The sequence below is a fragment of the Patiria miniata genome, unplaced genomic scaffold, assembly GCF_015706575.1.
Source record: "Patiria miniata isolate m_02_andy unplaced genomic scaffold, ASM1570657v1 HiC_scaffold_5, whole genome shotgun sequence".
Lineage (NCBI taxonomy): Eukaryota > Metazoa > Echinodermata > Asteroidea > Valvatida > Asterinidae > Patiria > Patiria miniata.
Window position 1 is genome coordinate 37,800,126 of NW_024037072.1, and position 22,994 is coordinate 37,823,119.

Consider the following 22,994-nt stretch of genomic DNA (forward strand, 5'->3'; position numbering starts at 1 on the left):
ACTGGCGTAATTATTGTTGAAAAACATACTTGGTTGAAAGATAGTAAGGGGACTAAACTCCCTGTGAAATTATTCTTTCTGGCAAGCTGTCATTTTGAAGTAATCAACGAAAGAAGGCCTTTCCAACGGTGCGTCTTAAGACGCACCGTAGGAAAATTTAAATTAGTAGTTCGTTTTGTTATTCGGCGAAGCGCGCGCAAGCATTGGCACAATGCACACACGCGCGCGCGGTTGCTTTAATTCGTCGGATCAGTGCGCGACATCGCGTAGCTGCAATCGGCTCAGTGAAAACGTGTCTCAGACGCTGAATTCAGGCCCAATTCAAAACATGATTCAGCAACTTTTTGATTTGAAATTGAGATCCTAGAATGCTGTTTTTCTCGGAATATACAGCTGAAGCTGAGCTGAAACTTCATCAGGTTAGTTGTTCAGTATCCTTCATTCAAACGAACAAAATGCACAAATTACAAATGATGGACTATATCTTTAAGCTCAGCACGTAGCTCTGGTTGACCGCACACGGTCAGTTTTTCACCTCATGAGGCAAAAGAAATCAAACAGGATAGATATTTGCCTCACTGCCTCGCGAGGCAGAAAACTCAGCTAAAATTCACTGCACACAGGGATGTTTTGTGAGCTACACATGTACGTGCTTGGCAAATGGCCTCAAATGACTTCTTGCTCAGCACATAGCTCTCTTATGCAGCAGGCTTTAGTGTTTATCCTCTGTTACTCCTGTGAACTGACTTGTGAGGTACTTGTGGCCGGACTTGTGAGGTACTTGTGGCCGGACTTGTGAGGTACTTGTGGCCAGACTTGTGAGGTACCTGTGATCTTGACTACAACAGTGCTTAATGAGTCAAATATGATATGTGAGACATTCTCGCAAAATGAGACAGAGCTGGGCAAAGGTCGAAATAAGGGTTTGATAGTATTAGGAAAGAGAATAAAATTCTCTTCAAAATACTGTTTGTTTCACCTTAATCGGACATTTCGTTGACAAGTTATGGCTGTTTAAAGTTTGTATTTATTACCATGCCAAAAAAAGAAATTAATGAGAAAAAAGGCCTTTAAACTTTTGAGTTTTGTCACCGTGAAAATGATACCAATTTTGTCCCCTTAAAAACACTTTTATTCTGTGATTGTGTAGTAGACATATCAAAGATATTACAAATATCAATAAATTGAAACAAAAATCACCTCAGTTTGGTTTTTCTCCACTACGAGAAAATATTTTTTGTGGAATTTGCAGAAATTTCTCAGGGAAATATCAGGGAAAACTCAGGGAATTTCTATTGTCATAAAGTGCTGGGAACTCTGTAAAAAGAACCTGTCACATTTTAAAAATGTGTTCCATACAAAGTGTGAAAATGTGCTTTACCCCTATTGATCAGGCCATGAGATCAGATTCATGCAGCATTTTGAGATCAGCACAGTTTGTTTTATACCCTTAAATACACTCATTTATACTCCTAGAGGTAGAGGAAGGCAATCATAGTAAAGTACCCTGCTCAGGAACACTATAGCATCATCATTACTCTTCCTGTTTTTATCAAAATTTTGTCTTTCAAATTCAACTTTGAAAATTCAATATTGGGTTTTGCCCTGCACGGACATATTTTATTAACACTGTATACTCAATGTTGCCCCCGAGTAATTGTGAGAAAAAAATCACTCGGGTGGGACTCGAACCCACGACCTCCTGCTTACTAGTGCAGACGTCTTACCACTCGACCACCGAGCTTGCCGGGGTCGGCTGGCTGGTTCGAATAAGATAATAGCAGCGGGTACCGCAATGAAACCATTCATGCTATGAATCACTTTGAAAATGGAATGAAATAAGTTGATCATCACCTTGTATGGTACATAAAAGTACACTTTCGTCATGCTTCTTAGGTATTTTTGGTGTTTTTTTTAGATGGATCAAGGCAGAGACATATATATTCAAATACAACATGAAATGATGTTTTTTGATTGCAGGATTCAAGAGTTTATTGACCTTTCAGCTGAGGATGTGACGGACAAGAGTCTATATTCCTTCTTACATGCCGAGGACATCAGCCAAATGAGAAATTGCCATAGCGACTGTGAGTTAATGTGGTGTGTTTTTTTAAAGCAATAGTAAGCCATTTCACATTCAAGATCAAACTTTTCTGTATGTTTCTCTCTGTAGGCTCATTTTTTTCATGTTTCGTCTCATTGGAATATTAATAACTTAGGTTTTATACTTGGAGAGCTCTGTGCTCCTTTTTCAATTTCATTTTCAATTTTTTTTTTTTCCTACTGTGGTCCAGTGGTTACGGTGTTCGACTCGTGTGCCGTGGTACACGGGTTCGAATCCTGACCGTGGGAACATGGTGCTTGCGCACCTGAGCAAGGCGCTTTACCATTATTGCTTCGTCCTTCGGATGGGACGTAAAGCCGTAGGTCCTGTGTGTTGTGTAATGCACATTAAAGAACCCAGTAACACTTTTCGCTAAGAGAATGGGTTTGCCCCGGTGTTTCTGGCAGTGGCTGCTTAATGCGCCGCAGCACCTTGTAAACCATTATAAAGGTGCTACATAATGGGTCTCATATTTCTCATGTACTTCATTTACCTGTCTCTAATAATAGACATAATTTCCTGTGCCTTGAGTATCTAATTGTTGGTAGATACGTGAGCTATATAAGACTTCGGTATTATTATTATTATTATTATTACCAAATTAATTGAAATGTTTTATGCAAACAGAAAAAGCGGCCCTTTTTCTATTTTTGACATTTTCAATCCTCTGAAAATGTGCTTTTTAATCTAGGTTGCTTTTGCGCCCATTACGTACAGAAGATTGAATTATTGTCTGTCTGCAAATAATTCAAAATATACATGAAGTAAAAATTCCTTAACTAAACATGGGTTGATTTCTTTGTTTGATGTCTCATTCAAAAGATAACTTTTGTATTGCTAGAAAAGTAGAAATTTAAAATAAAATCAATCGGGGTGAAACTCGAAAATGGCACGGGGAGGGCAACTAATACTCTGTATGAACGGAAATTTTAAAAATGCGTCACTTGACTCATGGTTGACCTCCTTTTATTGTTTTCTTCAAAATGACAGCATGCCAGAAAGACTAATTTCACAGGGAGTTTAGTGTCATTACTATCCAATGAAATTACAGTATAAGCACACGATATAACAATACAATCTTTAAACCAAGCCACTACCTCCAAGTAAGCTTTTAAAAAAATAATTTGGTCAGTTACTTTTTGTATAGCTGCAAATGATCTACTCTACCTTTAATCAAGAAGAATAAAGTTGATTCGTTCCTCTTTTCTTTGTTTTCAGTGTTGAACAAAGGCCAGATGATCACTCACTATTACCGCTGGATGTGCAAGGCAGGCGGTTACATCTGGGTACAATCGACGGCCACGTTAGCCTACGCTAGGACATCCAATGACAGATCCTTCATGTTCATCAACCAAGTCATTAGGTAACTCCTTGCAGATTATCATGATAAGGCAACCCCAGTTTACTCCAAGAGCTTTACTAGGGTTCCATTTGCAGGGGAGGGGGGACTTACGGGGGCCTCATTTTTTTGGAGAAGGGGCACAAAATCAGGCGTGAGATTTTTCACATTATTGTCAGAAGAATTCATCCCTTTTAAATCTGAAAGAAAGACATAATCAGTATAGAAAGAATTGCATTTTTCATCAGACCATCATCCAATTTCAGACTTTTTTTGAATGTTGACAATCTCTACAAATGTCTTTGGACTCTTTGGTCACTGTTTCTAACAATAAAAGCTATACACATTGGCGTGCGCGTCGCGCGTACTGCGCGATGTCGCGCAAAATGCAGCTGGGCTGGTGAAGTGTGAATTTTGGACCATGAAATACTGATTCACTGGTAGTACATTGCGCATGCATACGGGATGAATTTGAACGTTCAGCCAATGAAACGTTAAAAGGCACCGGATTTCATAGGAGTCCAAATTTCATGTGACACTGGAAAAGCGTTTAAGACCAGCTAGCCATGTCTTTATCATCCATTTAAGACCGGCCACGTGACGGGTTCTCGACCAATAGGAATGCGTAAACTGACTGAGGTATTTATGAATATCAGATAAAGTTAAGACGTTTCACAATCCAGAATATCTTTTGCCTCTACCATTTCATTCCAACTTCACTCCACTCCATCCTGCTTCCTCAACCGTTGCACGGCAAATCACTTCCTATTACTTTTTTGAACCAATGAGAAACACCGTCCACCTCCTTTTTCCTCATTTCAACTGCCCATAAACTTGTTATCTCACGTTCTTTTCAAAACAGTAGTCATTTCAAAATATATAATTATAATACTTTTGTGCTTATATAGCGCTTTATACCAAAAGTCTCAAAGCCCTTTTCAATTGTTACCCCTGTTCACCAGGCCATGACACCAGTATTTGCAGCAGCTCGAGATCAGCGCATTCTGGTCTCTACCTTCACAGGTACCCATTTATACTCCTGGGTGGAGAGAGGCAAAGAAGATTCGAACAAGATTTTGACCGTGGTTTTTTTTGTTCGGCCTGCACGCATGCTTGCAGATGCCCACACAAGCACAAGCAGGTGCTTGCATGTGCTGCACCTATCAGAATTTCTCCTATCGCTACAACTCTATTATCTTGACTTCAATTTATAGTTTGCATTCTGTGTCCATCTTTTCTATGTCAGCAACGCGGAGGCTACAGATACCATCATGGACATCAGTCAGATGAGCGGTCTGCCTCCAGACACTGTCAAAGCAGAAACATCGGACGGAGATTGTCATGAGTCCGACTTGGCCAATACTAGCCCAGGTAAAAATCATTGTGGAATCAGTCAATAAGAGCTCCCCCTCCCCCTCTCCCCCTAGTCTCTTTTGTGGTGAAGGTAAAAATAAAGAAGTTCTTTAGTGTAAACCCCCATTTACCATTTCCAGCATTGCTAATTGTAACTTTGGGTGTGGTCGCTGGCTACATGGCATATACAGGTTTACGAGTTCTGACAAGCGCCCTTTGAACAAAGACATCGATAAAATGGGGAACTGCCAACATCGGGCTAGCTCAGTCAGTAGAAAACCGGAGCGGCAATCCAGAGATCCCAGGTTCAAAACCTGCTCCAGTCAATTTCTCTGTTCAATTTACTCCCTTTGTTATTTTTGTGAAAATAAATGCTTTCTTCTGAGACTGTCAGCCTGGCTTTAACTTGAAAAATCACGTCGCCTTTTCAAAGAGTAGTTTGAACTCATTAGTTTAAATTTGTAAAAAGAAGTTGAAATTGTATACAGTGAATCTCGATAAGTCAAAACTGGTTAACTTGAAATCCCGGTTCGCACCCCAAATCCAAAACTGATCTTTTGTTGTACATGCATGTTGATAAACTACAAACTTTTCTTTTGCAATGAGAATAATAGAGATCTCACATGGAACCATTTATAAGTTTGAAGTGGTGAAATATAAGATTTATACATTTATAATGAAGCAAACATGTCTAGGCAGTCTATGGAATATCCCCTTGCACAGCAAGGGTCTATGACATGCGAGGAGATTTGGTTTTTAATTATGCAAAACAAGACTGCAGCCTGACATCCAGACTCTGACCATTCAGCGGGCGCCTTCTATCGGGTATTCTGTAACCCGTTGTTGGATTACAAAAACACGGCAACCAAATTGACCAATAAACAGCTTAGTCCACATTTCTGATCACATGCGAAATTTCGTCATAATTTGTTAAGTCCACTCCGATTGGCTGTTGTGCAGCCAATTATGTTTGACATTCATACCGCGTGGCTCTGCACATGTGAATGAATGATCTGATCCTCAGACTTCCGAGACAGTCAAGCCCCTTGCGATTATGGATTCGAGCTTTAGAAGCCGACCAAGTATACATTTATTGGCCATTCGCAAAAACAGAGTCATAAGTGACAAAAGAAAATCAATGTGTCCCTATCAGAACGGTTTATGTCATAATTTTTTTGTTTATATTCAAGATGAGACCAAGGGCAAACCCCCGAAGTCCGAGAAGACAACCAAGAATTCAAAGAAGGCTGCTCAAGAGTCTACCACCAGCCGAGGCAAGTCTCCATCCCGGACGAGAAAGAGAAAAACCCACGCTGACCACAAGGACACGAAAAGGCATCGGCAGACTAGCCCAGCGGAGAATCTGGACAAACCCGCCGCAGGGGAGGAACAATGCCAGGAACCCAAGACGGTTATAGTGGACGGCAGTTCAGAGGTGAAAGGTCGCCAGGAGGTCAAATCCCAGCAGACGCAGGGTCACGCTAGAAAACCAAAGAAGGTCCTGGAGGATCAACACCTGAGGCAATCGCAGGAGGATCGAGTCGCAGTCAGTCCTGTGAAATCTGCCGACAGTGACATTGGCTGCCAGGGATGCGAGCCCATCGAGAGCCAACCCTCACCTGGTTACATCTCTCCCATCAACCACTCTGTACATAGCAATGGACGGGACTCGGACTCCTTCAGTAATGCCAGTGCCGGAAGCCGTGCCAACGAAGGATGGGATAACCCTCCCAATCGGGAAGCACCTAGGGACCCCGAATGCTCCCGGAGCTACCAGGAGGTGGGAGTAAGCAGCATCAGGCAAGTAGGAACAGAAGACAGTCTCATCATCCCAAAGAGATCTTACTGTAAAGGAGGCTCGGGGGGTAGCCCCAAACCCCCAGATAGTATGCTGACACCGCCGCTGTCAGAAACCTGTCATTCTCAATTTGTGCTTCCGCCGGCCAGCTCTCTGAGCGAGCCCAAGACTAAACATTACTCCACGGACTCCATTCCCGCCATGCTGACCAGCAGTAACAACAACAATCCTCTCTTGCCCGCAAGCAAGAGCTTCCATCAACCTGCTGTCAGCCCCGACGTGGAGCTGGTCAGCCACCAACCAGGGCCTGCAATCCTGACCAAAACGCACCCGACCAACCCAGCCGCGGACTTGGACTCCCCCAACTCGGCTAGCACCAAGCCTGAGCACCTGTACAACACCCACCCTCGTGTCATCACGGCGGTCTCCTCTGCTTACACCGGCATGCCTTACGCCAGCTACGGACAGTACCCCAACTTCCAGCAGTATGCCAATCCGGTCAACCTGGCCCCTCACCATGGATACCAAAGCAGCCCTTACACTGACCACTACAAGAACTTCCGCAGTGCCCATGACATGCCTATGGACCTGTCTTACAACAATGTCGGTGGCTACCCCAACATGTCCATCCTGCACAGTAACGTGACATCGGGAGGGACCACGCACCCTTACTACCACGCGGCTAAAATGGGTTATGCCTCAGCACCCGAAGCAAACCTTCAAGTCATCCACGACAGAGGTTGCCTTGAAGACACAACCAAGGCGCCACACACAAAAGTTTGATGTTACTTTTATTTCCCAAAACAAGATGGCTATTCCTCCATTAGTTCTAAGATCATAAATTTCATGGCACGTACAAACGGGAGTTCCTTTTACTTACAAGAAATCCAAAAAGAAATCATGATGTATTCTACGGTTGCTATTTAGAGAGTTGCGAATACATGTATGTTTTAAAGAAAACAAACTTACTTAATCAAAACAAAGTAAACTCTTCAAATCATCAATATAAAAGTGGGGAAATCTGATCAAACTAGCCCATCTGATTTCAAATAAAGTTTTGTAGCTTGCTGCTTGCCATACCATGGAAACATTTTTAAACTGCTGTATTTACTCACTTTGAACAAACTATTGAACAATGTATAAAATACTAAATAATCTAACATTTTTTTCAACAAAACCTTGACATTTATGTGTCTTACTCAATGTCATCTCTTCAAATGTTCAACAGCAGTAGTGTACATAATCCAGAAAGATTTTATCAATATACTCCGGAAACAATGAAAAAGAAAAGGCTACTTTTATGTCAAACACGTATCATTTCTCAACATTTTTTGGAATTTTGTAGTTTTGAGAGCGACATGCTTCGTGGTTATGAATCCAAATGTTTCTAAAACAGTGCTTAGGAACATAAGCTCGCAAGAAATCTAATGGGAGAAGACAATGAAAAAAAGATTCAGTTTTAGAGGTGGCCGGAAATCATGTTAACTGCATCAGTCTGACTCAAAAAAAATGTACTGCAAGGCATATAGGATCATTTGCATTTATCCAAAAAGTAACCTACCAATTTATAATCATAAAGCTTACTTGGATTAAAGATCGTACTGGTACTAAACATCCCGTGAAATTATTCCATCTGGCTTGCTGTCATTTACAAGATAATCGAAAATTGTAGGTGATTTCCAACGATCAGTCAATTGACTGATTTTTCAAATAAGAGTGCTATCGACGTAATCGTGTTTCATGATCAGAAGGTCGTTCCTTGGTTTGTGTGTTTTCTGTTTTCTTGAAAAGTGTGATATCCACACAGCTGAAACTTCAAAAGGTTAGGTTTTGAAGAAAAATTCTTCTTTGGATTTTGAGCGTTGTTATTATTGGAAACAAAAAAGTGCATGAAAAGCAAATGATCCTATATGCCTTTAAAAAAAGAAGGAATTTCAGTTTCAAAAAATGTTTCAAAAAACACCCTGAAAATTTTAGTATATTGGGAGCATGCTGTTTTTTTTAGTGGGGGTGTTTGTTTGCTTGCTTGAATCTAAAAGCTTTTCTTTTTAAAATTTTTTTAAAAAGAACTTTTAGTCTTATAAAATGTTTAGAACAAATCCTGAATATTGTAATATGTCAGGAATATAGTGAGAGCATGCTGTTGAACTAGTCCAATTGATTTGTATTCAACCAGGCTTTCATGACATCCCACTACTGTGCCATGAAACAGTTTGCTTAAAGTTGATGAATCCTTGTTTTTTTTCTGTTGGGAGAAAGTGCAAATATGTAAAGTGGGTGAAAAATATGTTAGTCTGATTGAGTTGTGATGATTATTGGAACAATTGGATCAGAAAAAAAACAAGAGAAAAAAAGGTATTTTTTCTCTACTTCAGATTTTCTTGCGTGCTGAACTAATTGCTAGATGTAAAGCTTTATACAGTAATGAAGTGAATATTTTCATATTTTGCTTCGTTTTCATAACATTTGGCTAAATTTTAAATTTGATTTTGACTTTTGTAAAATGAAGGAAATAGAGTATTTCCGATGGTACAACTTTAAGCTGTCCTTCTGTCTGCGGAGACATTATAACATCATTAGTTAACTGGCGCATCGGCGAATGGTAGAATGAATCATAATCCTTAAATACAAAGATTTATTCCAAACGTGATATACAACATTTTGTTCGCTTTCAGAATCCAGCCGCTCTTTCCTGGCTGCCCCCCAAAAATTTGACGGCTGTTATATACTGGAACACAGCTTAAGAATACAATACGGCGAAAAAAAAGTGAAGTTTAGAAACGCCGGTTTTACTGTTTTATTCTTTAAAGTTTCATGAACGTGCAAAATGCTCACCTTTTCCAAATGGATATGTCACGTTTTGGAAACATGCTCTTCATAGCCCCCAGCAACTCAGAACGAAAGTTTCATTTTCATGAGCAGGCTTCAAGGTTAAACCATTTTAAGTTATAATATATGCATTTTAAACAAGTTAAAATGTTTGGTTAAACCCCCAAAAAATATTGCTACTTTTTTAACAGTTTACATGCTATAAAGCTTTTTATTTGTAACAGCATTTATTTGTGTTTTTCTCCAAAGTGCCAGCGACAATTTATTTCATTTATTCGGCACTCTTAACATACATCTCTAAACATGTCCTTTTGTCTTCTTTTGTCTTAAAAGATGATTAATTGGTTGAACATAAAAGAAATTTGCTGTTGCTTGATTAATTGACCAATCAGAGAGCTTGTTACAAAATAGGAGAGTTATTACTTAAGAGTTTTGATTGTTATTTGTATGGACCAGATTTTATTTTAGAAGCAGCTGTTATGAACTCTGAACAATTCCAATTCTTTCTTTTTTTTGGTTTGAAAATGGATATTTTATAGGGATCCTAAGTGCAATATGTTTTATGAAATGGTAAAATGAAATAGGAAACAACGTTAAACCTTGAAAAAAAATATTTTTTTAATTTAAAATAAAAAACATCAAAATAATGGGGGAATGACCACAGAAAAAAAAGTGGTCCAAAAATCGAGATGTTACATGAGAATGTATATTAAAAGCTTTGATTTGTCAGACATAGTTTGACTTTTAATAGAACGAATTGAAACAGTCCTTAAAGGTGATATACATTGTACAACAGTTGCACACCTCAAAAAACAAAGCTACCAAATTATTATGAAATAAATACCTTACTTGACTGGAAGTGAATAATAGTCTCAGGCATCCTGTGAAATCATGGCACCTGGTGTGATGTTATTTTCATAAAGAGGGAAAATTTTGGTATCAATTTCTAACGATGGTCAGCCGACCATCGTTGGAAAAAAGCTGAGTTTTTTTTTCTTCAAATACTACCCCTGATTTAACCAAATTTAGTTAGTTCTCATTTTTTTTGCAATTGATTACACGTCCATGAAAAGTTGCGCACCAGCTAGTCTGGTTCCCTGACCTGACGATTCCCCAACGTCTATAAATTGCTCCGTTTCGTCTGGAGTAGGGTCATGGAACCAGACTACAAGAACAACATTTTTTTCTTGGTTTTTCCAGCATCTATGAACACAAAAGTTTAAACAGGTTGGTGTAACAATATTTCCTATAAAATATACTTACCCAAAAATCCATCCATTTCTGAAGATCACAGCAAAGGCAAATGTTGTACGCTACCTTTAAGAGTGTTTCACTGTCCTTAATGGCTTCAAATTTATTTCAAATCAAAGCAGTTTTCCTTTTTTTTAGTTGATATATTGGCCTGAATACATTCCTATTTACCTAAGCCATTTGTTATAACTACGTGAACTACGTGCTTAAATTAATGATAGATTTAATGCGATTTATACTCTTATTCCAATTTAATAGGTTGCCACAAGAACAGCTGTTGTATGCGTTATGAATTCAGTGGACAAGGAATCCATTGCAATCTTACTAAACTTAAATCTGGGGAACTTATTGAAACTTAGAAATAGGATTACTACTTTCTAATTGGTCTCAACTGACAACTGATTGTTGAACTTTTTGAATGAAGCACTTTCAATGTCTTTTTCTAAAAAAGAAGTGGTTTTGACCTAACACTATTCTTAAGGCCACATCAAAGTTTGTTTAAGAACAGAGCCGAAGAAATAAAAAGTAGTGTATTTGAGTAGCTTATTGTCCAAATTCCGAGGGAAAAAAAGTACGAAGTACTTGCAACCTAGAAGAGATTATGTAAAATCTTACCAACTACCAAAGTGAAAATAGGAGCAAAAGTGACCAAATTATCTCCTTGATTTGTATAGTTTCTGTAACTTTTTTGCCATTGCTGTGTTAACTTGTGCTTAATTACCAGCTCAATCCAATTGAGCTGCTTTTTGTGTGTAACTTTCATGTTAGCTTCAAGCATTACTATCCAGTCTGACATTAATTTTGTTGCCATATTATTGTAGCATGTTCAAATGTTTTACTGTAAAAAAAAAAAAAAGTTTTAAAAAGAAAAAAAAAGGTGCTTTGGCTTTTAAATTCACATTGACAAATGAAGAGACTGTGTTTGCGATGTAGATTTCAAGAGGTTTTGACTGGTAAAATTCTTCATTCTTAGTCATCTTGATGATGTAAGGAAATAATGTATACTTTACTGCCGTGAAAAACTTGACTAAACCCTGCCAACAAAAAGACACGAAAAAATTGTTAATTAATATTATGATGGCAATGTGCATTACATCATTTGTCATGTCACCGTGTTATGTCCCAACTACACCATGCTCCCAACTTTGTGTTCCAGTTGGAATACAGTAGTTGGAATGGCCCCAACTTCAGGGCTTCGACCTTAACTTTTTGTTCACTAGCCAGCCGGGCTACTGAAACGGACTCTTCTGTATCTGTAGCATACTGCAAGCAAACTCCACTATGGGATATACGGTTGCAGGCTATATCCTATAGTGCTAATGATATTTTTGACCATTGCATTGTTTTTGCTAAAGACTCTTAACTAGCCTGCGGGCATTTTCACTAGCCCGCATGTTTTTACAAAATACAAAATGGCGTGTTTTCAGGCTCAATTCTGAGGCAATTTTGTCAGTGTTTTTAATAAACAGATCTCACAATTTAACCTTTTAAAGCAGTTGAAAAAATCAGACACAAATTGATGGGGTTTTCTTTTTGAATTTAATGATTAATTTCTTCCTGTTCGTTCATCTTTGCCGTATCCCAATAATTTTTCACTCACCAGCCGGGCTACTTAAGGAATAGTTTGACTAGCCCGCCGCTGTTTTGACGAGCATTTGGCTAGCGGGCTACCGCTAATTTTGAACCCTGCCCAACTTATGTTGGGACCCTTTCAACTTAAATTGGGACTGGCCCAACTGAAGTTGGGACCAATGGTCTGTTTGGGACATGACACCACCACAACATTAAGGATGCAGAAGCTTTCGCAAGATGTCCATGACTAGCCATCACGCTTTACTTTAAGTTCAAGTCAGTCAAAATTTCAAGTTTATCCCCCAAAAATGCTCTTTATTTGTCAGTATGGCTTTATACAGAGGTGTCCCAAAAAGTTGTGCAAGCAGATATCCTTTAATTTCTAAAACTACTTAAAATGAGTATTTCATCTTGATGGAGCATATTAAGTATACTCTTGTGTATATTCAGTAAAAAATGCCATGGGAATCTGTTGATGCAAACCAGAGATCTAACAGATTATAAAAAGGCTATGGGTTTTCACCCATTCCAATGGGATGGGATTTACACAGTTAACTTAATTTACATCAGAGTGAAAAGGCCTGTGACAATCTGATGCAAATATCACTGTGTAAATCCTATTGAAATGGGTGGGAAGATCTCTGGTTTGCATGAACAGATTTCCATGTCATTTTCACTGATTATACACAAGAGTATAATAAATATGCTCCATCAAGATGAAATACTCATGTTAAGTAGTTTTTGAGAAATTAAAGGATATCTGCTTGCACAACTTTTTTGGGAGGACACCCTGTAGCGTTGGGTAGATGCAAAGAAAACTAAACAGGCATTTTGTGCTCAAACAATACCCTTGAAAATTGTTCTTATTATAGACTTTTCAAGGAAACTTACAGGATTATTATCCTGCTGACAGTTTTGTTCAGCTGTTCTTGCAAGATGAGTGGATTAAATTCAACAACTGGTCAGAGAAGTATTACATGTACCTCCAACTGATGCACTGGGAAGACTTGATGACTGTGAAATACTGTACATACTGTAAAGGTTTCTGTGAGAATCAGTGAGTGGGATTGTGGGAAGGGTGGTTTATCATTTTGAATACCTGTAAATAGTCATTTGTTTTGGGGGCTTTAAAGATTAGGTATGAAGACAGACATGTATGCCAACAGATTTTGGTGCTTCACACTATAATCTTAGTGAAATTTGGAAATCTGGAAATCATTTGTTTCTTTTTAACTGTAACTTCCAATGTCAGGCAATGGACATGTGCATGACCGTAAGAGGGGGCTATATAGCCTATCAGTGCAAAAACTGAAGCCCTAACCATAAACTTGCAATTTGAACACGACCTTATTTACATTTCCCATACCAACATACCCTTATGATTTGATCTGTGATTGACTTCAGATTTGACTTGTGATGGACTTGACTTAAAAGTTGTCTCTTCAAGGCAACAGGGCTTAACTCGCAACTTTTCATCCATTAATATCAAGCATTATGGGTCATACATGTAGCGTAACAGGGAAGTTTTCCATATTGGTAACTATGATTTATATTTCCACATTGGAAAGGGGGGGGGTTCTGCAACCTCATCCATTTTCGTCTTTTGTTGGCATTTTGAAAAGTTGATTTCAAATACTGTTAATTAAAATCTGAAATTCTTACAAATTGAAGTCAAGTCATTTGAAAACTTTGTTCTGGTGTGATTTCTATGATTGTCACTTTTGTTAGCTATACAAGTGTCCCAAATTTGTTCAAAGTTGACAAGGTTGTCTCTGTATTGAACTGTAATCACAGAATTGTGCCGAGCAGAGTAAACAAAAACTTGGGATGGGGGGGGGGGAGACGAAAAATTGATACCATAAGGCACTATTTTCACTTGAGGATTTGAGATGTTAAAGAACAGCAAGTTTTCTTTAGTACAACGATTTTTCTGAAGAAATCAATTGTATGCTTTTCCTTGACAATCCTAGCCTGTTAGAAACACTCTGACAAAAGCATAAAAACCTAACCGCCCTGAATCCTTCAAAATCCTCTTTGCCAAAGTGGAGGACTTTGGAGGATTGAGGTTAACTTACATGGCAAAAGTGCGTCACTGATTTTGTAGGATGCATTTTGTCAAGGTCTTGGACTGGACCTTGTGTTGTTTTTGCTCAGCCATGCATAAGTATAGGCCTGGATTATGCTTGAAATCCTCCGTACAGCTCCAGGATGTCACTGGCCAAGCCTCAACATATTGACAGTGATTGCTGGAGGATTTTGCAGGATTCAGGCAGTGGTCATCCCTCCACGGACCATATTCAACAAATAATGGAAGAATTTGAAGGATTGAGGCCATATGCTATTTTTCCATGAGGCAATTGGAGGATTTTGCAGGATTGAGGCTACATCCTTGCAAAAAGGCCTAGGGAGTTAGGGTTAACTGGTGGATTATTTAGTGAAGGGCTTGCATTTGATCAGTGTAACAATCTCCTCACTTCTCTTGTGGAACTATCTTTACCGTCTTCAGAAATGGAACAAATACAAAAACTGGGATGACTTTTAGATTTGATTTTGATCATCGAATGGAAGGATACACAAACTGTTTGTAATTAAATGGAATACATGTAAATGAATGACAAATACATTCAGATTTCCATGAAACGAGCATAGTGCACTTTTGTGTTTATTTCTCTCGATGGCGTTGTGGTTAAATTATAACTTTACCGATAATCAATTTTTACAACGTCCACCACCGTGACGTCTGTGCTATTTCATATACACACACAAAGCCACTATGTGTAAATTTTGGAAAGAAATTCAATATCCCACCTGGATATCTTGCGACATTGGCTTCTTTTTTCAAACAGATTAACAAGTGATACACTGAAATTTCCCAATATATTTTATACAATTTTATAATAAAGCATTAGTAAGAATACATACAAGTAAGTCAGTAATACGTTTTTTCAAATAGAAACTACAAGTAATGAGAAAGTGAAAAAGAAAAAGAGAAATTTACTTCTGTAGATAAATACTGGATAAAAATTACTCATTTCAGTCAATTTTAAGTTGTCATGTCTTGAAAAGGGGAGGATTTCGTAAAAAAAAATACATGCTGGATGTACCAATACATCTTACAGAAACAGCTGCTATTAAACTCCGGCAATAATTGAAGCGGTCAGAAATCACATTTCCAGTGTTGTAGTACTTGTACTCGGTACTCGTACTCGAGTACTACTCGAGTCCTTTTTTTTTTTAGAGTACTCGTACTCGAGCAGCAAAGTACTCTTACTTGACATGTCGAAATTGTACTCGATCATCAAGGTACTCGTACTCGAAAAGTAGTACTCGAAAAATGGTATAGATTGAACTACCACGGCTATATTTTATTATTGATACTTTCAGTTTGAAATGATTGATTGGCTTGCAGAGAAATCGAAAATTCCTGATTTTCGTCTGTGTAAGACCAGACAAACACATTTAACAGCTAGCCCTGAGTGGGTCTGTACATGTTTATCGGTCTGACTGGGCCTGGGCCAGGGCCAATTACGCACAATGAACCATTTACCGAATGGCCGTTGTACTTGTACTCGTACTCGGAAGTAAAAGTACTCGTAATCGGAGACCTGTACTTGTACTCGGAAGTACTCGCACTCGGCAACCTAAGTACTTGGCAGTACTCAGTATTGGACAAAGTACTCCACTACAACACTGCATATTTCTTTATAACTGATCAATGCGGAGCATACATGTACATATGTAAGACTTATCTGGTTTCATGACCTTTTTTTTATATTCTTTCTAAATTTACATAGGTAAGTTTACACAAAGTCTTACCCTAACTTAAGAAAGTACATATACGTGTTGTACAATTTCCCCCACTTTTTTAAGATGCATCGCCCATGCGCTTTTCGAGTCTCATCCCCAAAAAGAGATGAGTCCTTTTCTTAATTGCTCTTTTTTTTGGCTATACATGAACAAAAGTTTTTTCCATTTCGATTGAGACAACCGGAAAAAAATACGATCACATTTATTCATTTAATTATTACTTTAAAATTTTCAAATGTACTTGCGGCTCGACGATAATTCTGTTCTAGTGGGATAAGCTGGTTCCTGCCCCACAGCGTATTTTTTTTCTGCAGCATACATCGTATTTTAACCAATCACATCACGCACCCTAACATGAATATTTATCACTTTGTGTGGATGGAAGACACTTATATTCTCGTAGTGTTTTCCCTTCAATTAAACTTATCCCAACCAACAAAAATATATGATGAAAACGGTCATAGGTTCGAACCACAGATCATTCCACTATCTACTAGGCCACTATGACAGCTCGACGAAAACCGTTCATTGAAATGCTTTAATGGACATGCATGACTGAGTGATATCAATGGTGTGACAACATTGTTTGTTTTCTTATGAATAAACATCGAACTAGCTGAATAGTCATGATCCATTGACGATGTGTGCTGCAAATAAAAACATCGCTGCCCCACAATCAGAACCGATAAGGGGCAATTCCGTACAATCCAATTGTCTGCATACGTCCGACCACATGATGTACAACGTTTTTAAGGTTGTGTACCTCAGTTTGGTCTGTAATTGTTTTCTACTCATTAGATGTCACATTATTAGTAATGTACCACATGCAAGTTTACAACAACATCTCATCAAAGTGTCTGACATGTACGTCCGAATTTACCGAATTGCCCCAAGGCAGATCTGTTTGTTCCCAAAATAACAACTTTTTTTCATATAAAAACAGGAGGGTTTTTTTTTGGGGGGGGGGGTTGGTATAAAACATACAAGTTGAAAATTTATTCAGAGAAAATAAAATCCAATCTGTTGAAGAGCACGGGTGATGCGACTTGAAAGTATCAATGAGTACCATTCCCTATTCACTGCCATTTATTAACAATTACACAACACCTGAATAAATCCCTGTTATCTGATTGGTGGGTCGTTAATCACATGTCATTGAATTATTCGTCCCAAACTCACTGCACGATTGCGCCGCAAAAATAGAAGTTCTATTCCACCATAAACAGAAGTTCCATTGCAAGGTCACACAATTGGTGGATCTGACCAATCAGATGACGGGGATTTATTCAGGTGTTGTACAAAAGAAATAATGAATGTTTCACATCGTGGAATGAAAGACTAATTTCATTCAGTGACAGATGGAATGTTCCATTCCACTCGGCTTCACCTCATCGAATGGAACACTCCATCAATCACGAAATGAAATTATTCTTACCATTGCACTCATAAGCATTCATTATTTGTATACTGTTCAACGCATAATCGAGTCCAATAGTGGTTTTTGTCGGACCTGTAGGGCCAGCCCAACGTCCAACTGACTGAGAACATTACTTATATCACCGAGTATAAATAATGTTCTAAACTACCTAAACCTAAAGCTGCTGGGCTAGGCACGTCTAGTCTTGGTTTTATAAATTGAGTACAGAATGAATATCGAAAACTGTTTAACTGTTCATATAGTCATTAAGGCATTTTTTTTTTTCAAGATATACAGAAAAGATGTTCCCACTAAACAGCACGGCCACATTTGGTTTGACATTGTGAAAGCATTTAAGCACGCACTGATCTGCAAATGTATAATTAAAGTTTAATAAATTGTTCATCTTTTGTAATTTTCAAAGGCCAATTGCAAATACCACTTTTACTGATATACATGTATCACAAAAACCACTACACTAAATTTTGGTTACGATGCTGCATAAATATTTTAGCGTGATGAGCCAATATTTTTATCAGTTACAATAATGGAATTTCAACAAAGCATTTCTTGCCGTCATGGTATATTTCACCACTAGAGGGCGCTACTCTGACTCTCAAACATGTGCAGGGAGTTGGGGGAAAATGTGTGCTTTTTTATTCATCCCCCATTCCCCAAAGTGCGGGAGTCCTGAGAAAAACAACTCCCAAACTTTCGAATAAACCACAAAGGGACACTACTTAGGTGCATTAATTATAAAAATATTTTCAAAGTTGAACAAAGAAATTGACTGGAGCTAGGTTTAAACCTGAGACCTCTGGATTGCCGTTCCAGCGCTCTACCAACTCAGCTATCCAGCCCTATGTTGGCGGTTCCCTAAACTTGCTAGAAACCATTGGCTCAGGTCACGTTACAGCTCTCAAATGCAAAACACTGTGCCAAGTACTTGTTTTTTAAAAACAGGAGTTTAGTAAAAGCTGCTTATATGAACAAGCCATGCGTTCCTATAACAAGTCTGGTGCATCCTCCTGGATTTGAGGTTTTTCCAGTCTGATGTGATACTCAAATGTAACATGCGAAAATCGACTAAAGTACATACAGGTATACTAAACACAAACACTTAAACAGATTCAAGTCATATATGGAAGACAAGCCTTAAAGCCATGTTAGTTTCCTTACAAATACCCATTTTGTACTCCGCTAATTCCATTCAATGTAGTTTAAATATTTTTTTCAAAATGCAATTAAGCGCATTGCAAAACAATGCCATTCTTTGCTCTTTTGAATTAACTTTTATATATACAAATCTGTGCCTTTGCATGTTTTTGCAATACACCTGTATTTCAATTAAAACTACTTGAACATAAAACTTTAAACTTGTTCAGCTGGAATAATTATAACATATTATCACTGAATTTCCATACTATGCAGCAATCTGTAGCAATTTCTCACTCAGCTCAATGTTCCCAACCACAGAATGTTTCCTTAAATCGAATAATGCCAGGTGGCTTGAAAAAAATCATCTGTGGGTTTTCGGCCCTTTTTAAAAATGTTTCGATGATGGTGAACATTGCCATTCTCTCAAGCAACATGACCAGTAATTCAAACGAACAAAATGCACAAATTACAAATGATGGACTATACCTTTAGGTCAATCATAAGTCAAATCACAACTCAGTTTACAAGAAAGAAACAGGGGATGCAGAATAACAAAGGAATGACTTTTACACAATTATTAACTGAGTAACTTGTTGCTGGACTTGCGGCTTGCAATGCGACTTGTAACTGATGTGATCTGCAGTGTGTCTTGTGAAGCCACTTGCGATGCAACTTTGCAATGCGACTTTGGCTGTGACTTTGGATGCGACTTGTAATATCATTTCCAATGTGACTTGCAATGCCACTTGAGATGCGACGTGCGATGTGACAGGCCGAAAATCCATGTCCGTTTTCGATCCAGTGCGTATTGCACTGTGCTTCACCAGTTGCGTATCCGATCCGTGGTGCATACATGTACTCTGAAAATTACGTATTTCTCTGCACACTTGACAGACGTAAGTGCTCAACAGAGAGCACGCAGCAATTTTGCGAGTAGAAAAATCAAGTCTCAATCAAATTTAGATCAGCTTTGCCAAAGTACAATTTTACGAAACAAACGTTGACAAGATTTAACTTCTCAATATAATACAAAATTCGATGTTTTATCAATGGAAGATTTGAAAATTAAAATTGAGGCAGGCCCTAGTTTGTTTCAATACGATTCACACATAAACTGCTTCGTTTGAAAGTCAACCAAATGTGAATCTTTTTACCCCACCACTACATCGTTTCTTTCAGTTTCACACAAAAAAACCCTTGTGCGTATTGTATGTGCCATCCATTTCAATTGCTACCTGAAGCATATAAAATTTCAATGGATAACGCAGTACAGATAGCACAATGCAAAATACGGACAAGATACATGGACGTATGGGCGTTGCTTTTCAAACAACTGATTCCAACACATCACGCAGTACACACTATGCTTACCACATGACGGACACAAGGATTTTCGGCCTTACATGTACAATGAGACTTGCGTTATGACTTGAAATGCGACTTTGCAATTGACGTGCCATATGACTTGATTATAAATTTTGTTTATAGCAAAGTAACTACTCATTTAAACTGCGTAATTGCTTCCAAAATGACACTGCTGTGTCAATATGCATGCCATGCATGGTATTCTTCAAAGTTCTTTCTTATATGGAAAATTCTTATCAGAATGGTTTCTTACAATACAGGTACAGAATCACAGGTTATACTTTTAAGGTAATTGATTTTAAGGCCATTAGGTCGATGTGAAGTTTAATTACATACAATTCCATACATACACTGTAATTGAATGACTGCCTTCCATTAGATGCACCACCAACTTTTCCAAAGCAGAAAGATGACTTCTAGTTGTAAAGCCACGATCCTTCTTTTCCCACTCCCACATTTTAAATAATTCTTGGGCGGATTTTTTTCAATTTGGATCAATCTTTGGATCACTCTTTGAATGTTCTCATAGTTGAATGACTTAATGAGGTCCAACTTCTTATGACTACCTCCCTGCTTTCCAAAAACCAGTTCTCTGGTCAGAAATGAACACGCCCAACCTCGGTGAAACGGTTGAGAGACTGACGACACGGTGTCGTCCCACGATGTAAAGAATGACGTAGCCAGATGCATCAGAACCATTTCTGTACCCAAACAGAAGATAACACACACAAATTGTCACTTTTAAGTCATTGAGAAAAAAAAATTGGCCTTCAAAGAAAGGTTCACACAATCATGTATCGTCCTGAGTAAATCTTGTGCACAAGGCTTGATCTGCAAACCTCTTATGACCTTGTATGACCTTGTCACATGCTGAACATGTCCTTGGCATGTTGTCACTGTGGAGTTGCACTGACATGCACCTTGTCGATTGGACAAACATTATTTGTAAGTTTAGATTAACATCCGAACATTGCATCAGAATTTATTTTCTCCTCTGAAGAATCATTATTTGTAATGCAAATTATAACATTGCTCTCCCTACACTTCCCTTGAAATCATCTCATTGTCCTTGAAATCATCTTTTCAATGCAAATTTACAAAAATCGCTTCTCGGGCAAGCATTTACTGCATGACTGCAGTGAATCGAGTACATTTTCTTCCGAATTTGTATGTTATTAAATTGTAAATAGAGCATCTGCAAACAGCACAGCTTTATCCTGAATCCTGAGTGTCTTTTTTATAACTTGCTATCACAATTTTGGCTAATGCGATAAACCTAAAATAATTCAAGAAAATTGGACACAAAAAATCCCACATTTTGTGTGGACAAATAGAGGAGTTTCAAATTGGCACGGAACTGAGGGCTCCAGTGCTGTCTTTTGTTGAGAGAATTAGGGAAAAAAGGTCCTCAATTCATACAATGGTTTAGCACTGACAGCCTAATTTGGGTACATGTCAATCGGCCTGGTATATCACAATGATTTCAAGAGTAGGGCGCCCTCAAGAGTCGCCAGATTTGCATAGTTTTGTGCAGCCAATTCGGGCGATTCACAATGCAGTGCGCCACCAAGAGTTTACCACGGAGAGTTAATTTTTCCCAGTGGGAGATGGTCGACAAATTCGCAGCGCTGGACATTTGAAATTGTTAGTTTTTCCAGTCGTTAGTTTCGTAAGCGTATGATTCGAGTATCTGTTTGCCCTTTTGTTTTCTTTTTATCAATATGGTGTTTTTTGTAAGGTGGTAGAACGCAATGCCCCAATCTACATGTATAACAAATTTAGCTCAAGTTGTCTACTTCCACTCATTCCAATTGTTCATTTTTTGTCGACCGTAAACTTGACAAATGGACTTGCCATGGCAAACTCTTGGTGGCGCACTTCATTGTGAATCTAGTGTAGGGAGGGGGGGGGGGTGAGGGAACCAACTCGTAAGTATATAAATGTGGTAATTCTGGCAAAATGAGACAGAACTGGGCAGAGGTCGAAATGAAGGTTAGCGGGTATTGGGAAAGAGAATAAACTTTCCTTACAATACTGTCTGTTGCACTTCAATCAGGTATATCGTCGACAAGTAGTGGCTGTTTAAAGTTCGCATTTATTTAAAGTTCGCATTTATGTCAAAAAAGTAAAATACTGAGAAAAAGGCCTTTAATCCTTCAAGTTTTATAGTTGTAAAAATGAAAGATGCCACTTTTATTCTACGATTGTTATATTTTTCTTTCAAACATGTGTAGTAGACATATCAGAAAATACAAATGTTACTAAATCTGAAAATGGAAGAAGGAAAATCACCCCAGTTGGTTTTTGGCATTTTTCCGCATGACGGCCTGTGCCCAGTTCCATTTTTTTGCCAGAACCGAACGCCTCACAAATACGTCCCCAACATACCTTTAACTGACTGCTGAAGTTAAGGCCGCCTTCCTCTCAATAGCGTCAAAGTACCAGACGGTGACAGCATACCTACCGGCAAACAAAATTAAAGTGATGAGTAAGACAAGAAGGAACCAAAAAAAAGAGCACTCGGCTTCAGAATTTGTAATCTAATTTTTTTTCCATTCAGGAATTTCGAGCCACTCGCATACATGCGGACGGGCTTTTGTATCGATGCAAGACGAAAAGGTTAATCAGCCTGTCCGCTGAAAAGACTCGACGGAGGCAAACAATTGCTAACATTCTCTCAACAATTCGGCCCACGCAGGCAAGTGTAAGACGAACCAATATCGCTGGAGAACAAACAATGTCAAAGTGCACAGCTGTTTGTTTCTCCGTAACGACTGGGAGAACCCGAATCGGCATGAATTCCCAAGTTGGCTTGCCTTCCTTTGAGTGTCCAGAGAGACCATTCTAATTAATTATCAAGTGTTTCTGGCGCTAAGTTGGCAATAATTTCTCTTACATTAAATTCATCAAGATGTCGATTTTCTGAAGATTTGCTAAAGGCCACAGTCTGTTTTGTAATGAGTTTGTGCCTTCCTGACAAGAGAATTTCTCAAGATTTCAT

The 22,994-nt window shown here is 38.5% G+C and overlaps 2 protein-coding genes across 3 annotated transcripts in view; one reads left to right on the forward strand and one right to left on the reverse strand.

Moving 5' to 3' along the window:
- Nucleotides 1-8,095, forward strand: part of LOC119741429 (neuronal PAS domain-containing protein 3-like) — a 35,633-nt gene extending 27,538 nt beyond the window's left edge. The window contains exons 8-11 of the mRNA XM_038217175.1: nt 1,981-2,087; nt 3,323-3,467; nt 4,690-4,814; nt 5,987-8,095. Of these exons, the coding sequence (XP_038073103.1) occupies nt 1,981-2,087; nt 3,323-3,467; nt 4,690-4,814; nt 5,987-7,377 (1,768 nt within the window). The 3' untranslated portion in view covers nt 7,378-8,095. The remainder of the gene's footprint in view (nt 1-1,980; nt 2,088-3,322; nt 3,468-4,689; nt 4,815-5,986) is intronic.
- An 8,920-nt stretch (nt 8,096-17,015) lies between these two features.
- LOC119741037 (egl nine homolog 1-like) overlaps nt 17,016-22,994 on the reverse strand; it is a 37,775-nt gene continuing 31,796 nt past the window's right edge. Inside the window, exons 4-6 of one of the 2 annotated variants that reach the window (XR_005272713.1) lie at nt 22,382-22,453; nt 19,302-20,694; nt 17,016-19,236 (exon numbers count right to left, since the gene is read on the reverse strand). Coding sequence is in view for 1 of the 2 variants with exons in the window: in XM_038216634.1 (XP_038072562.1) it covers nt 22,384-22,453 (70 nt within the window). In the remaining variant the exon portion in view is untranslated. Of the gene's footprint in view, nt 20,695-22,381; nt 22,454-22,994 lie in introns of both variants that reach the window. The other variant, XM_038216634.1, reaches the window with a different exon arrangement.